The 25,086-nt window shown below is 39.4% G+C and overlaps 1 protein-coding gene across 1 annotated transcript in view; it reads right to left on the bottom strand.

Moving 5' to 3' along the window:
- PGGT1B (protein geranylgeranyltransferase type I subunit beta) overlaps positions 1-24,978 on the bottom strand; it is a 33,512-nt gene extending 8,534 nt beyond the window's left edge. The window contains 5 exon segments of the mRNA XM_033084817.1: positions 4,263-4,395; positions 5,797-5,948; positions 11,696-11,763; positions 19,770-19,888; positions 24,762-24,978. Coding sequence (XP_032940708.1) covers positions 4,263-4,395; positions 5,797-5,948; positions 11,696-11,763; positions 19,770-19,888; positions 24,762-24,895 — 606 coding nt within the window. The 5' untranslated portion in view covers positions 24,896-24,978.
- Positions 24,979-25,086: the final 108 nt, after the last annotated feature.

The following is a 25,086-nucleotide window of genomic DNA, read 5'->3' as shown; positions in this document are numbered from 1 at the left end:
TTTCTTTGTTCTTTCAAAAAGACTCAAGAAATTGTGTGCAAAAGGAGCTCTTGATTACTGCAACATGACAACTGCATAATTAAATACTATCCTCAGGAAACGTGTAAATCCAGTTGGGTAACATCTTCACTTCTAAGTCTACAAGTTTTACAACCACCTTAATTATATCAACAGACCAATACAACTGCATTTGAAGAAGACTATGCTAGAAGAAGCAGATGATATTTTTAAAGCTTCTTGTGATAGTTCTGCTTTGAAAAAACCAAGCATTGTTGCAAAGAGCAGTGGTTTTTAGTCTCTGAAAGTCATTCAAAATCTCAGCATCCTAGTGTCTGTTGTCTTTTGATTACTGATGTATCTGAGTTTCGAATGTGAAAGACAAGAACCAGCCTACACTGATAAAAATTGTGTGTTGGAATCTGACTATTCTACTGACAACAACACTGGCCCAGAATTATTTTGCGATCAGCATTGCATAAACACTTTTTCAGTTGAATGACAACAAGAAGGCTATCTATTCTGTATGAAGATTCAATTTTTTTAACATTTTAAACATCGTTTATGCTTCAATCTCCTGCAGTTCTTGATTAACGACACAAATGCACTCCCTTACTCAGCTGTATTGAACTGTAATGTCATAATTCTTATAATGCATCACTAAAGGCAACAAATTCCAAAGAATAAGCTAAAAAATCCACAAGCTTATTACAAAGAGCACTGTGTTTAACCAGTCACATTACTGTGAATCCGGACCAGATGCACTTCACCTGCACGCCACTTTGAAAAACTGAAAAGTTTTGTCATGTGCTTCATCTAGGTGCAAACAAGTGACATACAACAGTACAGTAATTTCACAACTATAAGGTGCACCCTTTTGACTAAAATTTTTCCCCGAACCTGGAAGCACGCCTTATAGTCCAGTGCGCCTTATTTGACGTACAAAGTTGCGACATTTGCCACCCCGGAAGTGTGAGCCGTGAGCGGTGGGGGGAGTTGGAAGGGTCGCGGCAGCCGGGTGGAGGAGGGCCCAGGGGCCCGCGGCACCACCCCCTCCCGGGTCCAGGCGGTCCCGGGGGCCAATGGCTGCTGGGTTGAGGCGGAGCCTCGGCCAGCAACCGCGCGGGGGGAGCTGAGGGTGGAGCCTCGCTGCAAAAAAAAAGCGCACCTTATATTCCGGTGCGCCTTATCTGATCTACAAAGTTGAGAATTTTGCCGACTCCCGGGGGGTGCACCTTATAGTCTGGTGTGCCTTATGGTCGTGAAATTACTGTAAATCAAAACCACACCTTTCTGTAAAAGCAGTTTAGTGCTGAGCAATGCAATCACTTTTGTTCTATAACTAAAAAAAGTGCCAGAATGTGGTGACATAGCAAAACAGGAATAAGCATTTACAATAAAGCCTGTAGTTATATTAATTATATAGTTACTTACACAAGAGGTAAAAAATGAAATAATCTCAAACAGAATTTAAATAGTTCCATTTTATAGGTTAGTTTTAGCATCATCTACAAAATCTTAATAAGAGAAATCAAGCTAACATTCTTGGATGCCACATTCCACACTCATTGTATTTATTTATGAGATACACTTTTAAGAAATACTTGGCTCCTGTGACAGGTCATGGAACAGAAATACATCTCAAGGAAAGTGGTGAAAAGAGATGAATGAATGAAAGGAAGGAACAACCACTGCTGTGAAATGATCTTCACAATGGGCTAGTCCCTGAATGTCTGAGACTTCTTCAGACATATGCAGCTCTAAATGTGACCAAGCAGGATGCAAAGGTTTTGTGTCTTTTCCTAGAATTGCCAGACACATTGCAACTTGCAGTTAATTCATTGAAATGGACCAAGTGGACCAAGGAGTGCAAACCCAGAAAACACAGACAGAATTAGCGTACACATGCATACCAACTCTGCAGTGAATTCAAGCACACCAGTGGTTTAAAAAAGTCCTATTGAGCAGTGCATAGTTAACCTACCAATTCAGAGTAAACCTGTACAAAAACACATATTTCTACAAGCTAACAGCCTACAGAACATTGCGTGTAAGATCTCCCTAAGTTACACTCTGAGCTAGTTAGGAAAAGACACAATCTTTGCGATAAGCCACAGTGTCTTCTGAACTTTGACCAGGCCAAGACTCAGTTTCACTTTATTGGTGAACTGAAGTACTAGTAGGACTTGCCATGTTCAGGCTTCAACTATTTTTTTTTTTAAATGGTACCTATTTCTCCAATAGGAACATAATGACTGGAATTTGCAGGTGCAACAATTAATGCTAAACCCTAGAAGCAAAGTATAAATTTGGTTCAAGATCACATTACACTGTAAATCTCCAGTACCACTTCAAAGGTCTAAACTTTCAAAAAAACTCCACTTGCCTGCTCTACTAATGGCCTCATCTGATGCTGTCTGTCTGTTCTGTCCTAGAAAGAAATAATTGCTTCTCACTCCCTTTATTTTTTCAGTGCTACCTGTTACTCTATGTATCTCTTTCACACTCCACCTAACAATCTCATTTCCAGAATAAAGATTCCTAGTATATTAAGTACTCCTTTCACACAAGTTGATTCATACCTTTCACAGTTCAACTTTGTTGCCTTCCTAGTTCCACCATTTCCTTTCGGACCAAAATTGCACTCAAATGTTCACAAGGTTAACTAACAGATAATGTGATGTACAGAACTACAAGGAGGATTTTGCTGTTGTGTTTGTTTTCTACTCTTTCGTAACATTTGATTCTCTTATGTATCTCTACTAAGCTATTTGACTGAAGACTGATCTCAGTAAACATTAATGCCCAGAAAGGATCAGACGAGGAAGAATGCTCCCAACCTGATCAGTAAGAGCAAGCACTCTGCCTAAACTCCTCCCTCAGACTGTGAAAGGAGAATGGATAAATCACTGTCCTTGGGCGAATCCCACAGAAGGATTTTCAGCAGGAATATTCTCATGCTGAGAATCCATGCTAACTAAGGTGAGCTACCAGCTATGGTAGAAGGGCTCTTACAGGATGCAGGGGAGGAAGATTCCAGGATCGTATAGAAAGCCCCTTATCATGGATTGTTTTCTGGGGAATGCAGGGCAGGGGTGAGCACAACTTACTAGGGGATGGTTAGGGAAAGAGCCAATGGTAAGAAACAGAAATATCAAATCAGACTGAGGAAGAACAAGCATGGAGAAACAGAGGGTAAAATGGGATAAAAGGCGCTACCAGGGTGTGATCAGACTGCTGGTCTATACCCTTGTATGACTGAGCCCTGGCCTTGATCGTCTCAGCCTGTCCAGGACTATGGCAGTGTGCCAGAAAGATTCTTGAGGTGTACAGTAAGAAATACTAAGACATTCAACTACCTCCCCTAAAACTAAACAACAAATAAAAACCAGTTTCGTCTGAAGCAGGAGATTTTGAAGTCTTTTTAAAAACTTGTTTCTCACGTAAATTTTACAACCTTGCTGCTGGCAGCAAGTACTGAAAATGCTCCTTTACAACAGAAGTTGTGTGTCATCATAAATTTGGGTCCTTTTTGTGGACCACAAAAGTTTAATCTGTGTTTACTCACACTCAGGGAACTGCAATTTTCAAGTTTGCTCAGCTTCCTTAAAAAAATAGTGTTTCAATGTTGGAAAATGTAATTCAATTAAACTAATGAAACAACATGAAAAAAAAAGAAAAGCTCCTTTACTCCAATCAAATATGAAGACAACTTGCACAGACACAGAAAAAAAAAGCGTACATACTCATTAATATTTTTTTTTCATTCCAAGTATCTAATAAATAAATTATGAAGTGCATGGCTGGAAACATTCAAGCATGAGCTGATGTCAATAATTATTTTATTTGAATCTGTGTATCATTTAAAAAGCAGTATTACAGCTCAATGAAATGTGAGGATCTTATTGGTACACTTTTCAAAAATGCTTTATGCACTTTTTCTGAGTTACGCAAATATCATACCATAGTTTTCAAAAACTTGCTTTCAACTGCTTAACTATTTTAAACAAACAGGATTTTAAATTTAATGTGCAGTGAACAAACAAACTGAATAAAATTATTTTGCTAGCAGGCACATTTTAATGACAATACAAATGCAAAAAAACAATGTGCTTTGTAATTCTCAACTCGCAAGAGCAGGAAGAAAAAAAGAAATTACTGTAATACAGTTTGGACAGAGATTTTTTTAGCCATAGTTTTAGTTAAGAAAAAAAGCTATATATGCCTTAAAGCACAAGAAGAAGTAATATTTTGCAAACACTCACCATACTTCTTCTAATGTAGTCTATTGCTTTCTTCATATCCATGCCTGACCAGTTATCGAGCATGTAGCAGATACAGGAAGCACAGTACACAAACCTCATATCGTTCTCACTTCCTTCCAGCACTGCACAGAAACTGAAAGAAGCATTTCTGTCTTTAGACACTGTTTCCCATGTTACAACAGAAAATATAAAACGCAGTTCAAGGAATTGCACAGTGTTTTCTTTACAGATTAGCTCACAGTAGTCTCATAAATATAACCCAAAGCTATACTAAATTTTCTTTTTAGAAGACACAATTCTAAGCCAAGGAAAATTTAGGAGCCTGAGTAACTATTCCCAGCAACATAATGACACTGGTGTTTATTTATTCCAAGAGGTTTATGCTTAGAATCTTTCACCTATTACACTATATACAGATATATGATTTACCATTTTATCTCTTTTGGGCAGAATAATTTGACTTCCTAGGAATCCTAATAGTTCACAGGGCTTTCTTTCCTTACTGCAACTTGAGGACTAGTTTCCCAGGTATGTATAAAGGTAATTACTAATACTATAATTTCTAATACAAATCGTGAATCAGTTTTTCATCAGTTATTGTAACAATCTCACCAAACTCTATGAATATTTTAAAATTTTTGTATCTGGGTTATTTTGACACATTTTCACAGAGATTCCTAAGAAGATGATGGATGCCCTGATTTGGATATTTGTATCAGAAAGTGGCCAGCAGAACCAGGACAGTAACCATTCCTCTGCACTGGCCACACCTCCAACTTTGTGCTCCATTTTGGGGCCCTCACAACAAGGGAGACCATTGAGGTGCTGGAGCTTGTCCAGGAAAGGGCAGTGGAGCTAGGGAAGGGTTTGGAGCACAGATCTCATGAGGAGTACCTGAGGGAGCTTGTAGTGTTCAACCTGGAGAAAAGAACACTGAGAGGACTCAACTACCTGAAAGGTGCAGGGTGGGGTTAGCCTCCTCTCCCAAGTGGGACAGAGGAAATGGCCTCAGGATACACCAGAAGAGGTGTAGATTAGGTATCAGAAAAAATTCTTCATCAGAAGGGGTGTCTATCACTGGAACAGGCTGTCCAGGGAAATGGACAAGGAAATGGTGGAGTCACCATCTCTGAAGGTACTTAAAAGACATGATGTCGCACTTAAGGACATGGTTTAGTGCAAGGCTTGCAAGTGCTGGGTTAAGAGTTGGACTTCATGATTTCGAGTCTTTTTCAACCTAAATGCTTCTGCAATATACAAAAATAGGTAAATGGTTGAATAAACAAACCTTTAATTGCTTCTTCGAGGATTTGCTGCTTGGTAAGCCTTCATTTGGTTCAAAGAGCTAGTTAGTATCCTCTGATGACTTAACTACTTTCAATAACCCAGCACATGTTTTATGACTTACATGACTACCAATCAAACTATTTTCTAACAGAACAAAAAGATAGCTACTTCTATAAAAAACATGTTTCTTACATGTTTCATTTCACATGTGGGCTGTGGGAGTTGCAGCATATAAATTATCTTTTACCTTCCATCCTCCAGCTGGAGAGCTCTCAGTCCTGCCAGTATGGCATCCTTATTTACTCGACTTAAATCATCTCCAAGAATAACCAGACATGATAGTCCTGTGTAAGTCATTGCTATGTGCCCACTATCATAGGGATGAGATATACCCGGACCCTAAAGAAAGAGGAAAAAAATAGAAATATTGAAATGTTACAAGATCTTACACTACAGCAAAGTTTGGGGTTTTGTTTTGGTTTTTTAAGGTAAGAGGTAAACAAATTACTTTTCCCTTCACTCACACACATTTAACTTACAGTTAAACTGAAGGAATCCTGCACAGCTTTCCTCATCAAACTCGGCTCAGCTCTTCTCATCAAACTAAGCTACTGCATAACTCTGCTGCTCTTCTAAACACTTGGTCAGTAGGAAGCTTTGGAAAAAAGCTTTGCCAAGAGCTCCATGTGTGAAATAGTTAAGGAGAAAGATGGGATGTCCTCAACTGTACAGAAGTTTGTCATAACATACACTGGGTATTAGTTTCCTGCCAGCTGGGTAAGCACTCTTAAACAGCCAAACCTCCGGAGGGCCCCTCAGCAGAGATTTTACAATATAATGATCTACAAGTACAAAGCAGTGTGAGAGATTATTAGTAATCCATCAAGTGAAGCAATACCAAATTAGCTACTTGTCTATTTTCATCTCTACTTTAAAATAATAATCAGAGTTCAAATCAAATATTTCTATACCAAATAATCATAAAAACATTGAATATCCTGAACTGAAAGGGACTCAGAAGCATCACTGAATGTCAACTGAGAAGCAAAAAATGAAAGTTAAAGGCTGACCAGTCCCACAATGCAAGTCACAGAAATGAGCAAGCGATTGATACAGCTGTGCTAAAACTACTGTTTTTCTTTATGGTATTTAATAGGCCCATCCTGGATGGGACCACTTCATGAAACAGACAACATGTAACAAGATGACTGCAGGTACTTGGGATGGTTCACTTTGGAGTAACTGGAAGATAACTGTGTTAAACACAATAATACTGAGTAACAGTAACACTACTCAATACTGAATAGTAGAGATAGATTTTTAAATGATATTTTAGTAGCATTATTGCCTAATCAGTTGCAATTCTTATTTTGCAATTCACCCTAAAACATAAGGAAAAAAAAGCAGTATAAAACCAAATTTAATATTATGTTATGTGTAATTGACATTTTTCAGGCAAGTCATGATTATTCCCAAAGCCAAAAGGCTTTGTTTCTAGTAAGAAACTGGGAGAAAACTTGTTATTACCCACCAGACAGCAAGACACTGCCCCCACACAAGGGAATCAAAGACTGGTGGGAAAGGGAGGCAGAAAACAAGGTGAAATGGTCTCAGCAGCACTGAAAAAGCTATGTAACAGAGAAGGAGCACAGGAGAGTGAGTGTTGAGAGCTGCACCTCCTCTCCCTTATTTCCAGTCCTGGACCCTCTCTTGAGGAGGTAGCACAAATCTCAACAGCTCCCACTCCCATCCCTGTACTGCCAATACCCCCATCACTGTCTCCTACCCCACACATTAAATAGACATATAGGGCACATTAAATTGCTTTTGTAAAGTGGTCTCTACTGACCTGAGCTAATGCCCTGATGCAGACATACTCAGAGAAGATAACAACGGGAGTATGGCCAGGGCCTCTTCACTATGCACTTTGCCTTTTGTGAGAATTAGTCTGTAGGTCGCACAGGAAACAGATTTACTTGGATCTCAGAGATAAACAGTTCTCTTCCACTGGCATTACCACCACATTCCCCACAATCTCAGACTTCTTTAAAAGAATTAACACTTAAAAGATGTAAGTTGAGGGGAAGCTTTCAAACATTTAAACTTGGCTCAGTGGTGTGACAGTGTTACCTACTATATCAATTAGAACACCTCTTAATACATAACTCATGGTCACCAAGAATTCCCACCGACCACTGCAGAGCTAAGAAACTTTCTGCTGCAGAAGCATGGGCAAGATGTCCTCAAAAACTAATAAAGAATGCTACTAAATATGCACTTGCACAGGTACAGTCCCACTTTCAAAAAACTGTTTTCTCACACCTGTCACTGTCGTACCAAGAGGCTCCTTCACCCAGGGTGCCAAACCACACACAGAGTTAAGTGGCTTTGACACATTTGCACAGAGGTGTGTTCTGCGGGCTAAGTCCATTAAGCCAACATACCTGGTTACAGCCAAGAAGTGTAATTATGCTTCCAAAATACATAAGCATGACGTTATCTAATTTCTAAATACATGCATGCCTACCTAACAGTTATTGCACAATTTATCTTTTGCCTGCTTTGATGTATTTCACAGTGCATTTTGCAGGTGTTCAGTAGTTAGGGGTCTTCACTTGGACGTGGGTAGCCTCAGCTTTAGAGGCGTGTTTTTCACATTATAATGACTTAACTTCATCTAAAGCACATGATTTTAGCTCATTTAGCTAATTTGAGCAAAACTCAAGGTATGTTGCCAAATGCAGTATCTAGCCACTAATTCAAGGTGTCTCTGCTTCTCTAATCTCTTTACGCATTTCAAAACTATTCTGCAAGACCTTGCCATTTTGTGAAACCACAAAATGGCTGGGATTGAAAGGGACCTTAACGTCATCTAGTTGCAACTCTCCTGCCACAGGTAGAGACAATTTTCAGTAGAGTATGTTGCACAGGACCCCTAAAAATATAATACAGAAATATTTGCTTAAAATAAAAAAATATTTACAGAGTACAGAAATATTTTGGCCCAGGTTTACCTATGTCTTTATAGCATTTATTTTTATCTTACATTCACTTTTATATTCTATTTATTGTTATCCTTTTTGTGATCCACTCCGCAAAATATTTTTAGTTATTAATTTTTCACCAGTATCAGTGTTGCAGCCTTGAGAAAATACAATGTTGTCAGGAACACAAAAAACATCTTTTTTTTCCCTCTAAGTGAAAGCATATGTTAATTAACAAAATCTCACATAAAAATTGCAGATACTGGCTTTCAATCTAGCCCTAAAACTGATTCACAACACTTTAAACATATGGAAAAGACCTAGGCCTATCTGAAACTCTGAGGAGACTGTTCACCCCTAAATTAAAAAGCTAGTTCATACTTCAATAACACCAAATCAGAGAGACTGCAAAATCTGGAGCCATTTCATTATGTAATTATTTTCTAATTCTAGAAGTAATCATGTTTTAAATGTGACGACAGAGGACCCTTCATTCACAATTAAGACTGTTATAGCTTGTGAGGGCTGTGCTGGGAGTTGGTGGATATATTTTTCATTTTTGCTTCTGTCCCAAAAAGCTGCAAAAACACTACTGCCAAACACCTCAAATCCAACAGCTAAAACATCACAACTCCCAAACCAAACCCAAATGGCCTGTCCCTGAGAGATTTAGTAAAGCTGGACATTCTAACATAACCCTTGCTTTTTTTCCATTATTTCCCTAGTGACTGAATAGATTTGGCTACCTCTGGTGTGGCACTTTTCTCAGAGTTCAAGATGAAATCACTGTTGTGGCATGTAATAGATGCCAAATGTCAATGCAAATCCAAAATGCTTCCAGGCTTTTTCAAGAAATATTTTTTAAGGCAGATTTACCAGAACACTTTTAAATAATGGAAAAAGAAAAATGATGTGACCGCAAACACATCCTAGAGTCATGGCAGTGAATTTACAAGTCTTTTTTTCTGAGTTATTTTAGAATATTTCAGGTAACAGTGCTGGAAATGCTTTAAACCTTTCTTTGCCAATAAATCAAACAGATGCACTCCCTCAAATGTAGATACAATGAAAAAAGAACTGCAATGCTTGAATAAAAACCACATCCATGCGCAAACAATTTTCTAAAGATAGTGACCTTGTAGTTAATTTCTACAGGTAACACAATTCCACCCCCTTTATCTCATATGTATATTGGCCAACACATTCTAAGATGGACTGCAACATACTTCCAGTAAGTATAATATTTCATGATGAAGCAGCTACTATTGGAAGTAGAGAATTTAATTAAAACACCAGAAAGTGCTGGGAGGGGAAAACAATGCTTTGCCAACCTTACAGAATTTTTGTCTTCATGGCCCTTTACGAGATCTCAGAACTTATCCAGAATAAACTCTTCCAGTTTTATACACTGGGGAGGATTTTAAAAAATGTTTCCTAAAGTATGCACTGATTTAAAGTACTACACTGTAGAGCTGGTAAAGGTGTGATATGATACAGCTGGAAAAGGAAAGTAGAGCCCAGTGTGCAGGAAGGACTGTGAAAGAAGAACAGTAATTCTGTGTTTGAGAGTCAAGAATCAAATCATACTGAAAAGTGGATGGAAAGGAAAATCTGTGAGAGCACTAAACTAGCCTCTGCTAACCTCATTTCTGTCTTTAATTAAAGGCATTTTCTTTTCATATGCAAGTTTAATTCTCTTGAACCTCAGTTCACTGGACTTCAAAGCATGCTTTCTTATGGTTATGACAAACAGGGCTGAACAGAGCCTAGCCTAAGTCTGGGTGGGTATCAGGTGCAATCAAATACACATGATTCAACACAGGAAGAGAAACACCAGTTGCAGCTGCAGACACTGACTTTGGATGAAACAGTCAGGCCCAGTCTGTTAATACATGCCTCTCCGGCTGGTGTCACTGCCAAGATTTTAGCTGGTTTTTTGACAATGGGATGGCCTACATGGCACCAGACACATCGGTATCAGATGGGAATCAACTTTCTCAAAGGACCTGGACGAGCTCCAGAAGTGGGTCATGAGAACCTCATGAGATTTAATAAGACCATGTGCCAGGTGCTACACCCAGGCCAGGAAAGCCCACACTGGGAGGGTACAGACTGGGAGAAGAAGAGAAGTCCTCGACAGCAAAGGGTTTGGGGGCCCTGGTGGATGAGAGGTTGGACATGACTCAGCCATGAGCACTCACAGCCCAGAAAGCCAAACTTGTCCTGGGCTGCATCTGAAGCAGTGTGGGCAGCAGAAGGAGGGGATTCTGCTCCCCTCCAGTGAGACCCCATGTGGAATGTTGTCTCCAGCCCCGGGGTCCTCAGCACAGGAAGGATGGGAATTCTTGGAACATATCCAGAAGAGGCCACTAAATTCATCAGAGGGTTGGAGCACCTCTCCTGTAAGAAAAGGCTATGAGAGTTGGGATTTGTCAGCCTGGAAAAGAGAAAGCTTTGAGGTGACTTAGTTATGGCCTTCCAGTTCCTGAAGGGACCCTGTAAGAAAGATGGAGAGACTTTAGCAGAGTGTGCAGCGACAGGACAAGCGGAATGGCTTCAAAGTGAAAGAGGACAGCTTTACATTACGTATTAGGAAGAAATTCTTAACTGTGAGGGTGATGAAGCATTGGAACAGATTGTCCAGAGCTGTGGAATCCCCGTCCCTCAATACATGGAAGGCCAGGCTGAATGAGGTCCTGAGCAATCTCGTCTAGTGGAAGACGTCCCTGCCTGTGGCAAGGGGATAGGAGCTAGATGATCTTAAGGGTCCCTTCCAGCCTGAACCTTTCTATCATACCAAATAACAGCACGTTCTGCATCACTCAATCAGGGCTATTCTGCCCTTCTCTACCTCATGACAATTCTTCAGCTGGAGAAGTTTTCCTTTGCTAGTAAAAGACCAGAGAAGGAGGAGACTGCACTGAGATAAGCCACAATTTATATGTCGGTTTCTTCAGTGGCGTGAGAATTGAAGTTCTAGGTATCATTTTAATATGTTTCTTACACACGTTCCTTAAAAGTTCTGCAAACACTTCAGTATTAACAGCACAAAATTCCCTGCCTTCTACACACACTGTAATTATGCAGTTAGTATTATAAAAAAACCCACAAGATCATTTACTGCCTAATTGAAAACATTTCACATACACATTCTTAACTGACCTTGGAGGGATTGAATGGCATCCCTAAATATGAAGAACCTCTGAATCCACAGCGATTCATGTTTGATCCTGGAAAAGATTAAAACAATACTCAACTAATTTGTTTTGTTGAAACATTAATTATAGACCATAATTCTCTAATGAGATCAAAGACACATTAGTTCAACATATTCACAGCCTTCATAAAGTGTGCACGTCTCTCAGTTCCCAACCTTAGTTTGTTATCTCTCTGATTAACAAAAAAAATTAGAAAAACCACAAGCAAACTTAATTTACTTACTGCTGTAGTGATAAAACATAAAGCATCAGATTTTTTTTTTTTAATTTGGTGGAAATACAGTTTGTATCCCCAGACTTGTCTTCCACGCTCACAGGAAAAAAAGGAGAAAAGCACTGCTCCCCTGGGAAAACGGCCAGAGTTAACATATTTTTTCATTCCTCTCTGGATCCCTGCCTGGTAATACCGTCTGTTCCCAAGCAGAACTGTTTCAAGATACTTCGCATCATGTAGAAGGACAAACAATTCTCAGTTTTAAGCACACTGTAGCAATCTAACATTTCTCTCAGTAATACAGTGTAATTTGTTTAAACCTGAGGATTTAGCATATAGAAGAGTGAACCAAACACTGTCAAGATTTAAGTACAGCTTCGCAGGCTCAAACTTGCTTTTGCATGGCAAAACCTCAGCTGTTTACTGCTCAGTGTCTCAAACTAAAAGCCTAATGAATGCCACAGTCAAACAACAGCTGGGTGTTCTTAAACTCTCTCCACCTCTTTTAAGTTATTTGGCCTTTAAGCTAAAAATCCTCATGGATATTAGGGAAAATTGCACCTGAATAAATAAGAATGAATAGTTATAAACTGAAAGCCCTAAGTAACATCATTATGCAATGTGGCCTGGTGTAATTTAGCAGCATATTACCTTCTAATTTTAAATCTAAAACCAAAACCCAAACTAGAAAGGTTTTATTAGCTTAAGAATTTCAAGGTGGCCTGAAGTATACAAGTTTCTCTGCAACATAAGTCTTTGGATCTAAGTGACATGCAGCAAAATACCTGCAATTCTCTACTTCCTCCACAGTTCAGTCAAAAGTACATTTTTATGATTCTACACACATAACAAAAGCAACTTCAGCCTGCTTTAAAGCTGATGTGTCATAATCAGATCCACACAGAGAAATTAGAAAGAAAAGAAGTTAATAATAGTTTTATTATAATGTAAAAATTTTCAGCAGAGAACATTTGTCTGTTCACTTGCGAAGTCAAAAATTTGCGTTTCATGTTGTCTCAGCCTCTGGAAAGCACAAAAAAATTCACTATTTCAAAAATGACACAATGTGAACAAATCGGTAAAAGAAGACCTAGAATTCCTGCCCCGTAAGTCCCATATTTCCGAGGAGACATTGTGGAAAAAAAAGAAAACATCACCATTCACGTTAATTTTCAGTAAAAATGAATCTGTGTCCTAAGTGCTTAAGCAAACTAGAATACTCACTTTGAAATGCTACTAGTGTGGAAACCTTTCATCCAGAAAAGAGCTATTATGCTATTAACACAGCTATTCTGGCCTGTTGCAAAGGAAACATGCTACAATTAAGACAGTGCTGCAGCTGAACAGGACTCAGCTGACAGTTGCTGTAATCCCAGAAATACTGATACTCATCACTGGTCTCTTTGAGTGTAGCTTATAACTCATTATCAAGGTAGAAATTGCAGCATGAAACCCAAGTCTGTGTGCTGTTATAGGGCCACTTCGATTGTATTCCAAATTCACAGATGCTATACACAAATAGATAAAAAATAAAGTTTATGAATGAAATCATGATCTATTACTGCCTTTAGACGTTCAATTTTCATGTAGTATTTCAAAACCTTTCTTGTACAACTAAACTTCTAACAACTAGAAAACAGCATTTTCAATTTTAAAATTGGATTTAAAGTTAGACTTTTAACTGTATTGCTATGAATTTAAAATCTCTTGTGACACTTTTTGTCCGTACTTCTCATCTCCCACTCCCCAGCCACACACTGGCTCCCAGGAAAAACAGAAGACCAGCATGCTCTTTAGAGAAAACTTTAGGGCAAGTTTTGCAGGGTATTTTATCCTGTCCTCAAATGCATTAATCTGCCTGCAGTAGATGTTTCCTAGACTTTCGGTTATTACAAGTGAGTTGCTAAATCTCTAGTCACAATACGTGAAGTAAAAAATAGAATTCTGAGTTGATAAAGGAAGCATTAAAACAGGAAGTGAAAAAAGCTTGTTTTTAACCACATGATTCTGAAACACTGAGGTAGTGTCTCAAATTGTTATTTTAGCATCCTGTGAGCATATAAGTTGAAAACCGAATAAGAACCAAAGGCAGATTACAGGAAATTACTGTCTTTCAGTTTATGAAAGAAACTTTACAATGTGAAATTTCATTTTCTGTAAAGTTGCCTTTACTATTTTATTGCAATGTACTTGTACTTCTTGTTTCATGTAATAGCTTAGTATTGGTAATCAAACTCTTCACTTTCCTGAACTAAAAATGGGCGGTCAGAATCAGAAATAGAATTAAAAATTAAATAGACCCAAATTAAAAGGATGATATCACAGCTTGTATCCCTTGGGAAAAAACTCGGGTGGCCAGTTCAGCTCCAGCACAGTTTGCTGTGCATCAGTCTAACTGCAGCTGTGAAATGGTACCACCTGGTGTTCACTTCCACCATTAACATTACTTAGCCACTTTCTGCAGGAGCTTATGACAGAGCAAAAAGAGCAAATATTTCATAAATTGTGATGGTTTGAAAGCTGAAAATCATGCCTGTCACATTTGACAACTAAAGAAAACTGACCCTTTTCCAAAACCAATAGACTTCATGCTTGTATCAAGAGCTGAAACTCTCCTGTGAAGAAAAAGATATTACCTATGTGTCCTTAAGCCAGAAGTCCTTAAGATAGGTAAAAGGGCATCAAGTATGACCACAGACAGTTTACCCTACGAGCTTTTGTTTTACAGACAGAGCATTTTTGTTATTTATATTTAATGATTTCTCTTGCATGGAAGGATTGATAAATCTTTACGACTACTTTTTCACATTCAGATTATCCATGCATTACTCTGGCTTCAAGGCTTGTCTCCTTTCACCAACTACAGGAGTTTACATACGTAACTAAAATCATATAATACACTAAAATTCATAGCTTTAACATAGGATGATTCAGTCAGTACATTCACATAAAAGTAAGGATAAGCTCTTCTCACCGAACTAGAGCTTGTAATTGTTTCAGTAAATCAAAGCATTAGAGGATGTCACTAAATGCAAAGTTGCATTCTCTAAAATGGAAGTCCATTACACATTCAGATAAGCACTTCAAATGTAGTCATAAAATAAAGTTATACTGTCGCAAAATTTATCCTTGCTCAAGGAACTCATGATCAGAAAACTCACACATATCAATGACTTTTAAAAAGTCAATGTCATTTTATATTTTATTTGCTGTACTGCCACACAAGAAGAAAGAATCATTAATACAAATCTAAATTTACACTTTGATAGATGTTAAGTTCTAGGTCTATCATGTAGCATACTGGTTTTCAGTCTGGTATCCATGGGCCCTGGGGGGTCAGACTGAAAAATAAAATGCGTCCCAGTGTTCCTTTTGTTTCCATTTCTTAGTACAGCAAAGCTAGTGAAGCATCCAGCTGTGAAAAACTACAATTTTCTTCCCTCTCCCTTAGCAGACTGGCACTGGCACTCCCAATCAACACAATTCATGAATGCAACACAAAGCTAATCTTCTGTTAGATAAATAAATGCACGTTTTTCTGCCACTTCAGCAAGCTCTCAAGCAGGGTCAAACAAATACCAGTGCTCCTATGGGGGAGGATGGTGGATGAATATGGCCAAGCAGTATGCTTCCACTGCACAATTACACTACTTGTAGTACACTACCTTGTACTACAGGGTACAAAGCTCTGGATTCACTCTCTTTTAAAAGTGATGAACTGGCTCTGATTGTGACTTACCTATTTCTTAAATTGCTGAGTTGCACTTTAGGTAGTTAAACTTGAAATTCTATCAAGGAGCTGGACTATGAGAACAAAACCAGTAAAACACTGACATGACAAAGATCTTAAGAACAAGCAACTAGTTAGAAGAGGGTGCTTTGTCAACCCTTTCCCAATTTCACTAACACTTCAAAAAATAATGTGTTAATCTTAAAACGTTATCATTTGTGGTTGAGGCTTGTAAAAGAACATTACCCTCCTCAAAATTAAAAAAAAGCACCTCTTAAGATTTCACCTTCTTTCTAAAATGAAACAGTTAGGTCTTGCTGTGAACACACAAAACACACATAGCAGCTATGCACCTAAGCAAAGCATTCGCTAAAATGGAAGGAAAGGTAACAACGGCCAAAATCTGTGCAAGATAAAGCCAAACTATTTAGCATGAGTTATAGAAGACAGGAGCCCTTTGAACAAGCAGAAGACAACAGTAAATGAAGCATTCAGCTACTAAAGTGTTTCTGTATGAGGGTCAGTTTGCACATGTGACATGCCATTCCCTCTGAATTACAACAAGTCTCTGGAAGACCTGCATTAAAATTATAGTACCTAAACGACATTACTTGTTTGAATCACAGCTAAAATAAACCCACAGAAGAAAACAGTCTATCATGACAGACCCTAATCTTCAGCTTCATTAATTGCGTTTTGATTAGGCTCACAGAGCATATGTTTGCTTCCGTAGATCAAGATCTCACCACTTAAGCATCAGAGAGCGTTAGTTTCACACAAAATTTCGAAGACTACAAACCTCTGAAGTGAAGTTACCATTAGCCATCAGATATATTACACACCAGTAAATACAAATGTATCACTTAAAACCATCACAGGGTATAGTGAGTCTTTGTTTAAGAAGTGCTCTAAACCATCAAATTCTGAATTTTCTAGTAGGTTCTGTAGCACTCTGCTGCAGTGGGTTGACTCCAACCAGCAGCTGAAGCAAGGAAACAGAGAGATGAAGAGAAGACTCAGAGAATGAGACAGTTTGACAGGTGAAGCAGAAGTTGTGGGCACAGAGCAAAGCAAAGTAGGAATTCATTTACTACTTCCTATCAACCAGGCAGGTGTATAGCCACTTCCCAGAAAGCAGGGCCTCAGCAAGTATAAGGGTAACTCAGGAAGACAAGTGCCAGAACCACAAATACTGCTCTCTTTCTCCTTTTCCCAAGCTTTTATTGCTGAAAATTATGTCAGATGTTGCGGAGTGTCTCTCTGGTCGGTCCTGAGGTCAGCCTCCATCAGCTGTCCTGGCTGTGTCCCCTGTAGTATCTGCCATGGGAAAAGGAGAGCAGAAGAGGCAAAAAGAGCAGCCTTGACCAGCACTGCTCTGCAATAGCTAAAAGACTAAAACACTCTTTTAGTACCAGGTTCAAAACACAGAAGATTAGAGGCTACTAAGAAAAAAAATAATTCTAGCCCAGCCAGTACACCTACAGTTAACAGTTATTGACAAAAATAAACAGATACTAAGTTTGCAGAGAACCAACTGCTCTGTTTCCCGTCCAGTGGTAAAAAAGACTGTAAGGTAGCAGCGGTTCTCAAAACAATTTGAATTTGCCATCTTAAAAAAAAAATCAAGTTAAGTGCTGTGCATAAAGGAACCCTTGAAGGGACAAACGTGAAAAACAGAGAAATTTATTTTTCTAATAAGAATTACAGGAATTCTCTTTTTGACTGATACCAAATTTTAGAAATTCAACCATTGATGCAATCAAGAACAAAACCCAAGATTCTGTAAAAACACATTTCCATTAAAATGAGGCTTTTAAATTGGTTTTCAGTCCCAGAGCCAAACTTAGTGCAGACTTTTACTGAATGCAATGCAGTTATTTTAGATTGGTGGAATTCATCATTATAAAACAGTATTTTAATTTATTTTTTTTAAAGAAACCAATATTCCATGGAAACAGAGATTTATCAGAATGCATTAAAAAAATGCTGCAATAGCATGTTTCTTTAAAAATAAAATGTTGTGCTTTCCTGGTTTTGGTTTTCTGTTTAGCATTTTTTTAAATCAGGACAGATTCCAATCTATCAAACTAGCAATCTCCTTCGTAACTAGAGAGGCACAAGCACTTTGAAACCAAAAACTTCAGTGCTGTAGCCCACCAGAGTTTAGTTACTTCTTCAAAGACGCCGAAAGAGGGAATAGCAGCGCTGCTGCTGGGAGGCTGCCAATTAACAAGCACTGCATCCACCCAGGATTAAAAAGCCAATACATTTTACTGAAAGTAGACATTACTAGAGTGCAGGTGTTCCCTTCTTCACATTTAGTCATTCAATATCCAACCTGTTGCTATCAGCATCACTTACACTTTGCACTTTCTATTGTTCAACAGAAAAAGCAAAGACAAAATAGAAATAACGCTGAAGTTTTAGTGGTCAAGTGACCAAATAAAAGCAGCGTTATAATCAAAAGCACAAGAAGAGCAAGAGATATTACAGTATGATACAAAAGTAATGAACTGAAGGGAAACTTGTTTTTCTGATGAAAAACAGAGATTTATTACTTGAAAAGCATAGAGTGTGCTGCCAAAAGTGCCCTCCCCAAAACTCCTCTCAGTTTTAGGAGGGCATGATAGCTAGAAAAAGAGGGAGCATATCTCTGCTGAACTGTCAGCCTTCACATCTGCAGGTTGAGATTTTTACTGCCCTCCCTAGGAGGCTCTAGACAATGCCAATATTCTAAACACTGGCCAGGTAGAACCCCCAGAGAATTACTGTATACTATCAAAGACAAACAAGCAAACAGAAATGCCTGTTCTAATCTCTCTTCTTGCAAACTTCCTTGCTCTTTTGGAATTAAGTCCTGAAGACTGGGATAAAAGTCACAAAGGGAGCAACTGCTAGAAACAAAGCATGCACACCATGAAAAGATTTCTTAACAGTAAGACAAAGGAACCCTCTAATCATTAAAAAGCTTTGTAGGAATTTTATTTTCAATAATCAATCCTGGAATACAATAGAAGAAAAAAGAAATCTATCAGAACTAGTTCCTGTGGTGTATCTGATGCAATCCAGATCCAGAGTAAGAAAAAGGATTTTTTTTATTACTGTAAAAATAAAGCACCAGCAATCCTGACTTTCCATATGCTTATTTCGTAAAACTGATTTTAGAAATATAATTTGTTGTATATAATTAGAATAGATAATAGAAGGAAACATACAATTTTCTTTCTACATCGATCCAAAGTACATATTCATGATTTTACTGACAGGCAACTGGAATTGCCTTTTCTCTAGAAACCACCAGCCTGGAGCTATGCCCACACCAGCATTTAACATGCCAACACCTTCTATCATAGAGCACCCACATATTCCTCCCTCCTTCCCACCCCTTCTAGTGCTACCAGCCATTCACCTGGACTGCCAACGAAAAATCTGACAACACCAACTAGCCCACAGGAACAGCACCTCCCTAACTTCTGTCAAACCAACCAGGAAAGGGACATTTCCTGCCAGTTCCCTCGCCAGCTTTTCTGCTATGCATCTTTCTATGTGAGGATAGCTGGGATTCAGCAGCAGCATTATTCCTTCTCAAAACCTTGGGTAAATTCAACCTTCAGAGATCTCAGGAACATCAACCACGGACTATGTTTATCCTTTTTAATTCTTACCCTTACATCTCAGATTCTCCAAAAGCTATTATAAATAACCACGCCTGTGATCACAGCTCCTTGCATTGGAGTGGAAGTCAATAAAATCACTATTAGACTTGCAATAATTTCACAATGTACGCATTTCTTTTAGAACCAGGTGAAACATTCCTCTGAAATGCCTAAAGGTGCAACTTTATTATACTATTTTATACTGGCTTATCTTCAAATTAATTTCTTTTCCCAGCTTTATTACTTGTGAGGGATCTATATCCAGGATTTGCTCAACATCCCTACCTGAAATTATCAGGACTGCACTTCAGGAAGGTCAACCTTGTATTTTATAAAATCAAGAGCCAGCCACTATTCCCCAAGCAAAAAGCAAAAGCAAAAATGTTAATATCAATAAAAAAACTAAAAACTCACTCACTGTCTTCTGTGGGAAGGACCTGCAGGGAATAAATCCATTCTATTATATCATCTTTGTTCACCACATCTAAGGAATCCAACATATCCAGACCAGAGAGTGCGAAAAACGCAATTGTCAACCTAAAAGAAAAAGATAAGACTTACACTTCCCACCATAAATATCATGGGGAAATTAACAAACGGTTGCAGCAACAGATACATCTATGAATTCCCAGCCTTTGACAGTGGTGCAACACAGAGCCTAGCTTAGAATACATAAAAGTCACCTACTGGATGAAATGATGTTCTTTGTACTGAAAACATTTCTCTGACTCAACAAAGCTTTTCACATAAACTGCCCTTCCTTTCATATAATAATGATATATCAATTAAAAATATACCTAAGCACCTGTACATTTGAAAGAAAACCCCAACAAATAAACCCACTACTAAGTAAACTAGGCTATAGAATTAACACATGGAGCGCTAGTTCTCTGTGAAGAATTCTTACATGAACAATCCCCTAAAGATGCATTAGGTGCATATGCAAGGTAACACTTAACTATAGTAAGCTGCCTCTCATTGCATCCCAAACCCAATTTCAGATGCTTAGAAGTCAATGTCAAACAGCAAAGCATACTTTGTAAGCAAACAATGCATTAATAGGCATATAGGATGAATTAACATCTAGAGGTATTTTTTAATGATCCTTAGTTGTAAAGCAGCCTGGATGACTACCTTACTTAAATATCGAAAATTAAGCATGCCACATTCAAGTATCCAACAGAGCAGTGGAGTAGCTAGCATGCTGAATGTCCTTCTTTCCTACAAATTGTTTTCTTCCATGAACATGTGCTATCATACCTGCTAACTAACACATTTTTTGCTGGGCTTGTTTCAGAACAAACCATTGCAGTCACCCAGGGCATAGCCCCTCAACAGTGCATTACTCACTTTGACAGAGCACCAAAGCAACAGCACTGGATTAAGAACCTGGGAGAACTTGCTACAAGAGAAAATGCTCATATAATGGTACCTTGGACATTCTGACTCAGAGTAAAATTATCTGCATGTATATTTTGCCACCCATGCTTGTCTGCTGATCCTTCTAGAAATTCTTGCTCTCGTTACACCAGATAAAATGATGAATTCTGAAACAACTGTTACACATCCAGAAACTATAATTAAGCATGCCAAGGAAAATCAACAGTTAATACAACTTGCCTTATGAGATTAAGTTTTAATTCGTATTTACCTCACAAGCTGGTGAGCCACCTTGGCCACCAGTAGTTGGTACCTCTGAAGAGGCAGATGTGGACAGGAGCCTCCACAGTCACTTAATTTCTGCATGAGGTTCTGCAGCAGAACCACAAACAGTAAGACCACAGAAAAAATGGTGGTGAGTCAGCCCAAAGAACACATCCGAAAGAATTACTCTAATTAAAACACAGCAGCCAAATGACAACGCAGCAGATGATAATCTCAATAACATGGTACAACCTCCTAGGGTGACATTCCTACCAGTGGGCTGGTAAAATATGTATCTTTACTGTTATTATTTCAAATAATTATTTTGAGTAGAGAAAGCCAAAAAAAGTATGTTGCACACAAAAGTATTTCTATGAAGAACAAGAGTATGTTTTAACCCTTCTGAGGACTATGAAATTGTCTTTCAAAGTGTAAAATTAACTCTTCAAGGTTTGTATCAACTTTTACCATTGATCAGATCTTTGTTTAACCCAAAATCTCACCCTGGATAATAAAAAAAACAATTAAAAAAAATTCACTACTTTTATTAAAAAAAAAAACCAAGGAGATTACCGTTCAGTTACCATAAATATTTCTTGGAAACATTGCCTGTACATTCTGATTTTCAGGAACACTGACAATCTTTTACTAGAACAATTAAAAAGATATTTTCACTCTTTTTTACCCAGCTAAGTTACTTCCAATGACGCACAAACAACACGCCAACATCAGCACTAGAAATTGTCACAAAGCAGGTCCAAATCACAAGGCTATACATACAACACAGGCAGCAAATCTCATCTACAGTTAAAAGTGCATATGTCAGATATAAATTTTAAAAGTGGTTTTACATATAATTAGGGTTCAGTTCACTAATCCAGAGTGGACTGTCTGTCTCCAGCATTAATAAAGAACAGCCTGTAGTGTGATAGAATTTATTTATAGTGGGCAAGAGTGTCTGGCACCAGTGGTCATACATAGGTTGCAACAGAACTGCTTAGGTACTGCATCTTTACTCCATATGCTATCCTCCCTCACAGAAAATTATCACACATATGTCTTAGCAAAAACAACTCTTAGCAGCACCTCAGGTGACAGACACATGCCAAGAAGTGCAAAAACTTTATTTACAGCCATTTCCACAGAGGATGGGTACTAGGACACTCTGGATGGCACATTCCATCCCTTGTTTACGTGCATGGACAAAGACTAAAGTTTCACAGAAGAATTCAGAAAGCATTAGAAGTGACAGAAATTTGAGAAACTGATTAAGTGTGCTACAAAGAGCACCACGAAGTATCAGAATCTTAAAGACTTCAGAGACCAGGAAAGTTGCACTCTACTGCAAACCCTCACAGTGCTGACAATCAGTGAGTATGAAACACTATCAATCAGAATGTTTAAAAACTACTCTTGATGCAACTACTGCCGCATGCAAATAACTACAGATAAGAACAATTATACAAAGGCTTTGAGGCAAGTTGAGCAGAGAACATGAAATAAATTTTCTTTATTCTCTGTTATTTTAACAATCTACAGCTTGAGTTGGAATGCACTAGCACACTGAAGAAAATTTTACTCTCTACCATCCTTGTTTGGTGAAAAAAACCACAGTTTTCTACTGCAGTGCAGTGAAAAAAAAATCTGACAAATTACTTTATTTATTTAACAAATGTCTCTTTAATTTGAGTTTCCCCAGTTAATTTAAAATGGAACCGCTCCAATTCAGCGACAGGGGAAATATGAATAAAAGAGTAACAGCATTTCTTTCTTCAGCTGTGCCAGCTCCAGAGGTTTGCTGAACTCAGTGACCTTGAACTCAGCAAAAAGGTAAACTTAATACCCTTAAAGTCAAACTGGAGACAATGCATTTGTGGTTCAATCCCCTACTTAGAATCTGTCAACAGACAGGTGCACATCCCTGCAGAACACGACTGTGTTGTCAAGGGTTCCTGGAGATCACTGGTCTCACCTTTTGAAGAACAAGGGACCTCAGAGATGACCTAGGATCGAGAACCCACGTCCTCAAAGGTGACTCCATCACTTCAATGGGCAAGCTTTTCAGGGTTAACTCTTCTAACAGCAAAGAACATTTTTTCTACAGCTACACAGTTCTCCCCTCATTCCCACAGCCTCCAGCCCCATCACCATGGTACCTTGCAAAGAGTACACATCGACCTCTCCTTGTAAGGAGTTTCCCATCAATGGAAGACTATGATTAGATCCCTCCTTCTTTAAGCTGAAGACATCCCATTTTTTCAGCTGCTTTCAAATGTCAGTGGGGTTAAGGCTAGCTATTTGAGTCATTGCTCTAGTACATCTGCAAGCTCTGGTAATTTTAAGGCCTATACACACTGAGCATAGGAGGCCTAGATTTCCCCTTGTTGTCACCTAAAATAAATGAGAAAGTAGTCTGAAACACCAGCTAATTTTTAATGAATAAATGATTTACAGCTTTGCAATCAAAATTTCACAGAATTACAGAACAGCTGGGATTGGAAAGGACCTCTGGAGATCATCTAGTACAACCCCATTCTCCTAATGCATGTTTACCCAGAGCAGTTTCCTCAGGATTGTGTCCAGGCAGGTTTTGAACACCTCCAGAGAAGAAAACTCCACAACCTCTCTGGGCAGTCTGTTTCAGTGATCAGTCACCCCCAATATGATGAAGATTTTTCTCTTATTGAGATGGACCTTCCTGTGTTTGTGTCTGCCACCCTTTGCCCTGTCACAGACACCACTTAAAGAGTCTGCCCCCATCCTCTCACCACCTACCCTTTAACATATTTGAATGCATTGGCAAGACCCTCTCCAGTCTTCTCTTCTTGAAGCTGAACAGGCCCGGCTCCCCCAGCCTTTTTTCACAGGACAGATGTTCCAGACCCTTAACCACAACCACCTTCAAAGCCCTCTGCTGGCCCTCTCCAGTAGCTCCATTTCTAACTTTTCAATATAAAGTTGTGTTATTTCACACACAGCCCAGGAGTATCTGTTCTAGTTTATGTTTGTTTATGCTCTAGTCCTAGATGTTTCTGCTCTCAACTGGAATAAAGCAGGATGACCTCATCAAAGCCAGGGCTCATCCCTCACAGGATGACATTATAAAGTGGAAGGAATCTTACTATTTTATTGGCTGAATAAGATTATCAAACCATCTAGGTGTCTCCAACATTTTATCCAGTGCAGCTTGGTAATCACATTCCTGGCATTCTAACATCTCCGAGGCAACTAGCTGCCACGAAGTCTGGAAGAATATCAAGTGAGTACATTCTGAGGAACAAATGTCTCTCCAATTCAAAGTGAGAAACATACTTCACTAGTATTTTCTCTTTTATACTACGTAAAGAAGACAAATATATTTGTTACACGAACAAGTATGTTACATGAACAAGTATGCTGAAGTGAAGCTTAAGTGATTTATTTTAAAATGGCTTCCAGGGTGGATTAAGAGAGTGAAGCACTGGATTTAAAACTGATTAGGAGGATCAACAAGTCTTCCCTCGCGGATGTCAACCAGTTTACGCGAGCAGTGACTACACCCCTACATTAACACGCATTTTTTGGGAGCCGCCTGCTGGTGGGCAATTTTCAGGGGTTTTTCCTTCCGGCCGCGGGGCGCTGCTGCCCGACCCCGGCCGCGGGAGGCGGCAGCGCCGCGGCGAAGCCTCCCCGTCACTGCGACGGCCCGACGGGAGGGGAGCGCGGCCGGGCCCGGGACGGGCGGGGGGGCGCCGGGCGGACACGGCGGCGCCCGGCCCGCTGCTACCTGCTGGTCTCCAGGGACGAGTAGCGCTCGGGCAGGATCTGGAGGCAGCGCTGGAAGAAGCGCACGTGCCGCTCCCGCAGGAAGTCAAGCCGCTCCGGCTCTCCCGGACACGGCGCCGCCGCCGCCATCTCCATCTCGCCGCTGCTGCCCGCGCCCGGCGCGCCCGGATCGCGTCACCCGCCCGGGGCGGGGAAACGGAAGGGGGACGGAGCGGGGAAAGGAAACGAAGTGGGGACGGAGCGGGAAAGGAAAGGGAACAGGGGCCTCGGTTCACTGCGGCGGGGGCCAGAGCGACGACCCCACGCTTAAGGGGCCGCCACAACAG

The sequence above is a fragment of the Catharus ustulatus genome, chromosome Z (assembly GCF_009819885.2).
Source record: "Catharus ustulatus isolate bCatUst1 chromosome Z, bCatUst1.pri.v2, whole genome shotgun sequence".
NCBI lineage: Eukaryota > Metazoa > Chordata > Aves > Passeriformes > Turdidae > Catharus > Catharus ustulatus.
The sequence above is the reverse complement of the archived record's forward strand: the minus strand, read 5'-3'. Positions and strand labels throughout refer to the sequence as shown.